The sequence below is a fragment of the Procambarus clarkii genome, chromosome 45 (assembly GCF_040958095.1).
Source record: "Procambarus clarkii isolate CNS0578487 chromosome 45, FALCON_Pclarkii_2.0, whole genome shotgun sequence".
Classification (NCBI taxonomy): domain Eukaryota; kingdom Metazoa; phylum Arthropoda; class Malacostraca; order Decapoda; family Cambaridae; genus Procambarus; species Procambarus clarkii.
In genome coordinates, this window is record NC_091194.1 from 18,909,955 (window position 1) to 18,919,136 (window position 9,182).

General features: G+C 42.0%; 1 protein-coding gene across 5 annotated transcripts in view; it reads right to left on the reverse strand.

The window, feature by feature from the left end:
* The window catches only part of Pbp45 (proximal sequence element A Pbp45), a 98,778-nt gene extending 92,221 nt beyond the window's left edge, over positions 1-6,557 (reverse strand). The window contains exons 1-2 of one of the 5 annotated variants that reach the window (XM_069301489.1): positions 6,533-6,557; positions 2,358-3,527 (exon numbers count right to left, since the gene is read on the reverse strand). In XM_069301489.1, the coding sequence (XP_069157590.1) occupies positions 2,358-3,390 (1,033 nt within the window). In that variant the 5' untranslated portion in view covers positions 3,391-3,527; positions 6,533-6,557. Of the gene's footprint in view, positions 1-2,357; positions 3,528-5,878; positions 6,052-6,141; positions 6,298-6,339; positions 6,493-6,532 lie in introns of those variants that run through there. The other 4 variants (XM_069301486.1, XM_069301488.1, XM_069301485.1 and 1 more) reach the window with 4 other exon arrangements.
* Positions 6,558-9,182: the final 2,625 nt, after the last annotated feature.

Consider the following 9,182-nt stretch of genomic DNA (forward strand, 5'->3'; position numbering starts at 1 on the left):
GGATCTGTACACAAAGGAACGCGGATCCTCCCCAACCCCAGGAACCTCACCCAGAGGGCCTGCGGCCGAGCCGTCCTCCTGAGCCCCCCACCTCCAAAGAAAAGGTGGGCGCAGCCAAAAAAGCAGGAACAAAGGGGGTCCACTGGCCAGACTCAGAAGCTCCGGCAGAAGGACCAGGCTCGAATGCCTCCGCCACCGCCCCAGAAGGGGACACCCCCGAGACCGCCCGAGTCTCACAACCAACTATACCCAGCCCCGGCTCTGAAATCGTCAGACATTTAGGAGCCGGCAGCAAGGGGAAGGGGGGGACCGAATGGGCAACAGAAGGGGAAGGGCTTGGAGGGGCGGACAGAACCAGAGACGAAGCAACTCCCACCCCCAAGTCCAGGTCCCTATAACCAAAACGGGGCAGTCTCGGGGAATCTGGGGCAGCAACCAACCTAGCTCGTTGCAGCAACCTCAAGCGAGCATGCAATGCCTCAGTTGCCCTCACCAGCATATCAGGCACAGTAGCCTGGGTGAATTGGAGTATGTATAGACAACACACGTCGCACGACTCCGGGTCAAAACAATCACCGACCCAACAGGCAGCATGGCGGAGGCAAAACCGGTGAGTATCCCCCTAAGACAAGGGGGCAGAGCAACCTTCAAACTCACAGGATGCGAGGGGGGACTCAGGGGTCACATCCATCGGACCACGTAGCCCCCGTGGGGTTTTGGGGTAGCCCCGCCTTGGGTACACACTAAGGGAAGCCCAGGCAGGGTACTGCGAACTGGCTCCCAAAACTACCAAACAAACTGCTATAGCTGAACTCCCGGGACATGTACACTCACGGGGGCCAAGCGGGGAGGACCACCAACACAAAATGGAGAAATAAAGATATAGATATACCCCAAGAACAGCGATGGGGGACCAACAGGCAGACCCCCACCCCCCCACCAGGCAGAAAACATAAACAAAAGAAAAACCCCGCAAGAGGACAATGTACCCGAGCGGAACAGAGCCAGCCGCTGTTAATGGTGAAAACTAGCTGTACAGTACCCCGTGCCCCTGCCAGTGACAAAAACTACCCCTACCCAGAGACAAACAAGGGCAAGAAAAAAAACCCAGCTGACCCAAAAGGCAGCCATGTACCGAGCAGTACACGGCACAGCAGAGGTAGACCCCAAGGTGACCCAGGGAAGGTGGCCCTAAGCCCCAAGGGCAGTACTTACAGGGCACCTAGGGAAGGTGACCCTAGGCATATGCAGCCCGAGCACAGTGGAATATCACTCCTGGCCCACACACCACCGGAAGGGACAGCTCACACCACAAGGCACAGAACTGCAATGGAAACTGGAGCCAGAGGCACGACGGCACATCAGATCCCATCAGCTTAAGAACTAATGGTTGGGTAGCCGACGGTGGGGTCTGGGGCTCCCCCTTTCCCTTCCCGGGGAGGTGGGAGGGTTGCGCAGACAGTGGCGCGGCGACATGATGACATCATGCTTGTTTGCTAATTTTCGTTTGTGGAGTTATGTCCACCTGTTCGGTCTTCAATCGCAATAGTTTACCAGAATAGGGGTTTGTTTTGGGGTGCCTATCTTTCTGGGTGCCTGTCCCGGTCGATAGCAGACATAGAATGCTCCCAATCATAAGGGGGGGGGTCTCTATAGGCCATTGCTCCTCATGCGTCTCTAGAGGGGGCCAGGTTCTGGCTCGTGGTCCTCGGTAGGCAAGAACTCCATGCATTGACTAATGCCAGAAAGTTATACATATCCAGTCAGCCTGGATAGCTCCGGGGAGCCGACAGGGCTCCACCCAGAAAATTGTGGTTGAAGAAAATAATCTTGATGTATGTTGACCAAACCACACACTAGAAAGTGAATGGACTGAAACGTCGTCGTCCCAACACTTTCTAGTGTGTGGTTTGGTCAACATGTTTCTGCCACGTTATTGTGACTCCTTGTCTGCAACCTTGATGTACTTTTATGGTTTATTGACCTACTTTTAAAAAACCTTGGTTTCAGTGACATACTTTCTTAGAAACTTGGATTCAGTGTTTGACATACTTTTATAGAAACCATACTATTCCTGGCATCTTCCAAGAAACATGATCCCTAAGGTAGCAGGAATTATTACAGTTCAAATCAGGTATGAATTTGCAATTAAGTAATATTTATGGAAAATATGCATCAGCAACACATAAACAGGCAGAAAACTTACAAATGAACAGTAATACTGTAGCTGGTTCCATAATTTGTAGGTGTAAGAAGCACAAACATTTGTGTTTCCCTTAAATTACAGTACAGTACTATACTCATTTAAATGTAAGATGTTTAATATGAAGAAAACACACAAGAAAATAAAACCTCACCCGTAACGGAATACGGCTGACCATATTTTGACAACTTTCTGGATTTCAATACATCGAATTCTTGAATATCATCTTCCTTCTCCTCCATCAGAGCAAGATCATCTTGATCAGATGTACTTCGATTCATCGAGTCCCTCATCTTTGCCAAATTAGATTTTAGCCTTCTTTTCTTCTTTTTAGGCTTGCCTCCTGTTGATTGTGTGATATCATCTGCTAAAAGATCGGGCATATCTGGGAAGGCACTTGCTTCGGGCTCAGTGTTTAATCTACTTTTAATTAACCTTCTCTTTCTTTTAACACCAGTGCCAATTCTTCTAGTTTTCTCAAGAATCTCTCTATTCTTATTTTGCTTAGTTTTTCTTTGCTTTTTCTTCTTAGGCTGCTCATCATTATTCTTATCTTTTTCTTTTGCCATCTTTTTTTTCTTAGGACTTTTTGTACCTTCTTCTGAATCACCCCAAGTATCATCATCATCATCATCATCATGTAACCATTTTGGAGGTTGATACTCCTCCGACGGAGACTCATAATCAATGTCACTATACTCATCGTCCTGACTAAGCTCAATGGTGAGGGGATGGAGTATTTTCTTCTTCCTCTGCCCACGAGTCTTTTTGTCTGCTTCAACAGTTGGCTCTTCAACATTTTCATGTCCAGGGCTTTTCTTCGGAGTTTTCTTTGGTGATGGTTTCTTGACGGTTTTAGAGGGACGTACAGTGGCAACTCTCTTTTGAGTCAGCTGCTTTCGCTTGTTTACGAGTTTTATTTTGGCACTAGATACTCCTCTTGCTTGCTTGTTACAGTCATCTGCAACACTAGGCACTAATCTCTCTTCTTTGTTGCATTTGTCCGGAGTAACACATGCTCCCTTACTTTTTTGGTTACATTTCTTTGGACTACTCGAAGCACCTTTGTCTTCTTTTCTACTTTTCTTTGAAATTCCTCTGCCTTTTTTGTCCATGTTGGATTTCTTGTCATTGCAAAGTTGCTTGCGCTTGCGATTTGTAGCAGCTTTATTTAGTTTTTCTGGCATATTTAACCAACGATTGGCACTCTTGCCGTCCGTTGTGTGCCAATCGTAATATTTTTATTCCAGTGCCGAGAGCCTTTCACTCGAATGGCTCTCTCCAGTTGAGTAGCTATGACATCATTGCTCACAAAGGATGGTATCTGAAAAGAATTGAGCCTATACATAAATTGAACAAACAATTTTATAAAAGAGAATTATACAATAATGTATATAGAAGTATTGTTTATCAGCATTAGATTCACATAACTTTACAGTAATACAATTCGTTTTTGTAGATATTAAATACTGACAAAAATGAAATATGATGTTAAGATACAAAGGTCATATTTACACAAAATAATGACCAGATCATTAACCATAAAACCTGAAACCAAGGTTTCAGGTTTCAATTTGGCTTGGGGGGGGGGGCTTGGACAAGCTGCTGTCTTTCTGTCTGAGCCAAGGTCACTAGAGATGGGGGTCCTCAGGTTAATTCAGGTTGGTAAATAACTGCAATACAGTACAAGTTACATACTATATTATGAACTCTCAAGTTTTTAGCACACCCCAATTGGAATACATAATTATTCCTGCCTTTAATTCAAAACAGGTTAACAAAAAGTAAAAACTGTCCATTCAAAAAATATAACTTTAGAAAAGGGAAAACAAATCAGAGGTAAAGAAAGAGCCAGAGACTGCACTTGAACAAAGGGGTCACACAACCCACAGGGGAGGTATTTCATTACTGCTACAGTGTAACAATCAATTACTTGCATTAATTGTTTCTTCTAGGTGTCTGAAGAAAATAATGTTTCCCAAATTATTTGTATTCTAATAAAAACATGTTAAGAATACAGGGTACTTGAAATGGTCTTTTAATGCGTGAAGTGTACTTTTAGTGTGTACTCGTATATTAAGGGTCCCGGTAGTACAGTCGGGGTCATTCTCGACTCACAATTGAGAATTCCAGGTACGAATCCCAGGCAGGACAAAAATGGTTGGGTGCATTTCCTATCACCTAATGCATCTGTTCACCTAGCATTAAGTAGGTACTCAGGAGTTAGTCACCTTGCTGTGGGTGTTGCATCCTGGGTGGGATCAGTAATTTGACCTTAGTGGGGGTGGACCTCAATATAAAGCCTAATGTGTATGAATACACTCTGGCTTCCTGTCCCCTGACAATGAATTAAAATAAAAATATACACAGTATATGTAAGAAATGGTTAATTTTTTTAATTATTTAATTCCAATGAGTGTTTGTCAGCAATGAGTCACACCAAGACCTCTCAGTTAACTGAAGCAGAAGCCCAGTTACAGGCCTTGCTATGGTAAATAGGTGTGAACTGGATTTCTGACTCCACTTCTGCTACTAAATCTCACCAGGATGTGACCCTACAACACTTGCCTAACTTCCAGGTACCAATTTATTATGTGGTGAGCAAAGAGATTCGGGGACAGGAAACATGCCCAACCAGTTCTGTCCTGCCTGAGAATGAAACCCAGGATTCCCAATTTGTGAGTTAAGAACAAAGAAAACTGTGCTACAAGACTTAAAAATTGCATTAGTCCCCCTATGAGCAATAATGTGGCCCAATACTGGTGCCATGGCAACTTCGTCTGGACACAAAAATTAAATGCTATTCAGTACTGTACTTTATCTCCAAATTAATGTAAAATACCACCAATGAAACATAATACACTACGATCATCTGCACCTTAATATCAAAGTTCCCAGTGAATGAACCAATAAACATGAGGGGGGGGGGTGGTCGATGCCTTTGTCCGTCTGGGGCAAATGAGCCAAAGTTGGCCACAAACCATGGCCGAGGGTATTAAGCAGACAGGCTATGCCAGGTCATATTTAGGAATAAGGCCTGTAGAATGTGCTCTAGCTCCACCTTTCAATGTCTCTCTAAGGACACGGAGGTAACAAGACCCCAAGTGTGAACACACAACATTATGCATGCTAGTGGCTTTACAAGGATGTAAGAACTCTTGTATATATAAATAAATACAAAATAAATAAAATAAAAACAAATCCGCCGCACCCAGCCATCCCGTTACTCCAGATATAAGAGCATGAGAGGCATCACTGTAGGAACATCCTCCATCACACACTGTGGCTGTAGCAACGGAGCTTAATTTGCATTTCTCACACTAAGCAGTGGCACGAGGACGGCTACCCCACGTAAAAAATAAGGTCTCGTCTAAAATATTGGGACGAGATCTTACCCGAAGGCCACTAACACTAGTGGCGTCGACAGGGACAGCGAGCCAGCAGCTTGTCGAAGGTTCCCCCACATTTGCCTTGAAGTAGAACACAAACTTTGAGTCCACTCTTAACCTCGTAACAGATTTTGTATTGAAATGTGATGAGAGGAACCTGGGATTAGGAGAGCACATAGAGTAGGGCCCTTACTGGTGAGAGTCAGTGAGAACCCTTCACAGACACGCACCAACTGACACTGTAACTGGCATCACATTGTCTTGCCCCGCTCCCACCCAACTTTACCTGCATTAAAAGGTTATACAATGTAAGGAGAGGCGAGGGGCACCGAGCCCACACAAGGTGAGACAAGGCACGACAACTCAATGTACAAATGTTTCCAGTCGAAAACAGAGGAAACTTGCAGTTTGTGTGAGTGAAGAAACACGTTCTCCGTCACCCACACCTGACCATCCTTCACAAACGTTTACCATTACTCGACAAGACCACCAAAAATAAACAGCTAAAGGGCAAACTACGCCAAATAATTCCATGACACGTCTGCTAACCTACACAATTAAAACCGAAGGCAACAACACCCTCACAAGTAGCATATCCGAGAGCAACACCTCGCCCCGACCCTCTTGCAAGACACTTGACGCCTTCCCTCACCGCCACCATCACCAATATCACCATAAATATTATTCTCGTCTTCGTAATTCCCGTTTGGAAATGGGAAGCCAAGAATCCACGCGTCTGCCACCCACCTCGTCCGGGAGACACCAGCGGCCGCTAGTTCCTCGCCAGGCTGCTCACCCACTCAACCCTCTCTCCCTTGTATATACATATATATATCTCCCAAAAAACTCATCTAGATTCATCGCTGCTACCACTATCTTGCCTATATCGCACTCCAATGATGTAATTTACTTTTATATGAGAGTGTATAAGGTTATGTACTTAGCCTTGCTAGGAACTAATGTTCAGTTTTTTTTGGGAAAATAAAGCGTTTGAATTCCGAAAGATTATGATATTTATTTTTAATTATAGTTTACATGTAATTCACTAAACATACTAATTATCACTGTACACGACCACAGTAAAAAATTATTAAACATTATTCTTGGCAAATTGATTGAGATATTACGTATAATATATGTAATATTTATATAAATATTCTGAGCGGTTATAAATAGAAAATGCTAAATGAGGATATACATATAGGATATCCCGCTTATACAAAAATATATATTAAAAACATTCATATCAACAGATATATCTCAACTATAGTTATAATTGATCAACGTTAACAACGCTGTTATATTTATCGGTTTTTCAACAAACGAGTGTGGTAGGTAGACCTTAATTTAAGTCGAACACCATAAAAACATGTCTATACACCCAGCCCTTATATCTGTGGGCGCTTGTATTACCTGCTGATGAAGACCTGACCAAATGCAAAGTGTGTCAGCAAAATTATTGGCACATCCTCTGTCTCTATGCGATGGAGTGCGAAAAGGCAAATGATTTCAGAGACAATTTCTGTAACATATATTTCTTGTTGTGCAGGATAGGAAGCCTATTATTAAAATATTATAATAATATAATGGTTTTGTTGGGGACAGGAAGCATGTATACATATACCTTAGGTTTATATCAAGATCCTCCCATCAAGGCCAAACTATACTGACCCCACGATGCATCCCCACAATAGTTGCCTAACTACAATGTACCGCTATTTATTTTTATTTATTTATTTATTTATATACAAGAAGGTACAATGGGTTATAAGAGTACATAGCATTGATGTTTTACATTCTTGTAAAGCTATTAACAAGCATAGCGTTTCTGGGAGGTCCTTAATCTAACATAAAATTTTTAGTGGGTAATTTGTAGCAAAATTGAAAAAAATTAACAGGTACATTGTAAGAATATTTGACAAAGATTAGTAGGTACATTATAGTAAAATTTTAGGGTTATCAACACTTACATTGTAGCATGGTAACTGATGATAACCCTCAAATTTTACTTTTGTAGCGACAAGTGTGGTCTAGAGCAGACACTTGCGAGATACTGTACCGACGCTCAGTGCGCTCAACTCACACCAAAGTATCACCTGTGTACTTCTGTATATTCGACCAAATATATATATAGTATCTTAGTGTCTGTGTTTATTTGTCACCATACTTTACGTAACAATAGAACCGTTACACTTTAATATACCTAATAATCTTTGTCAAATTTTCTTACAATGTACCTGTTAACAAAATTTAAATTTTGCTACAAATTACCTACTAAAAATTATCTGCCCTAAACGGTATGCTTGTTAGTGGCTTTACAAGATCATAAAAAACATCAATGCAATGTTCTCTCATAAACCCAATGTACCTTCTTGTATATATATAAATAAGTAAATAAATAACTCCTGGGTACCTATTTACTAAGAAATAGCCTAAGCTACTCTATCCCTTTGAGATGTATTTCTTTCTTGTCTCAATAAACATACTTGAACCTATTTACTACTACGTGAACAGTGGAATTAGATGAAAGGAAACATGCCGTACCATATCTCGTCAATTATTCCAACTTTTCAAATTGTAGCAAGTAGCCGCCTTCTCACGGCTGCTCGCCACTGGATGAGTGGGAGGTGCAACACTAGCAAAATTCAAATTATGCCCCAGAGGGCACAATTTACTTGCGGGCCACTATCTCTCTCCTGGTCACAATGTGGGGCAGGAAGCCGGCGGCTTTTCAAACGTCTACTCCATTTGTCCCGATGATTTTATCCAATTGGATTTTGAACTGCAGCAGTATTTTAGCATTTACGGCTTCGGCGGGTAAGCGGTTCCATGAGTTTGTGACCCTACTATGGAGGGTGCTCAATGTTACCCGGGTCTGTCTGTCAAGTTCAAGTATGTTTATTGAGATAAACAATAAATACATCTCAAAGGGATAGAGTAGCTTAGGCTATTTCTACCCCCCTCTACTTCAAGTCCCTCAAGGGGCACACAAATTCAGTGAGTACAAATAGACAAATAACATTACAAGAATCCCATTTAACATTGCAGGTTAATATAGTAAGTACAGCATATAATTGTTACACTCTTGGGGCAAAATTCTTGTAGCTCCTAAGTATACTGTCTATTATACCATTATCACACATCCAAACAATTTGATGTGGTACACTATTTATTTCCTTATTTCTATAGTTATCAATAAGTTGACACTCTAATACATAATGTCAAACTTGTCAAAAATTTTTGAAAAACTAATCTATAAGCAGCTTTACTCATATCTAGCCAAACTCAATATACTTAGCCCTTGCCAATATGGCTTCAGGCCCAAAAAAAGCACTAACGATGCACTTATTAGTATGCTTAACTCGATTCATACAGCTCTTGATAAAAATGAGTTCCCTGTTGGGTTATTTGTGGACCTGCGTAAAGCTTTCGATACTGTCAACCACCAAAACCTTCTTCTTAAATTACATCATTATGGTGTCAGAGGACACTCCCTACAATACCTCAAATCCTACCTTACTGACAGGCTCCAATGTGTTTCTGTGAATAATACAATTTCTCCCACCCTACCCATCAACATTGGTGTTCCC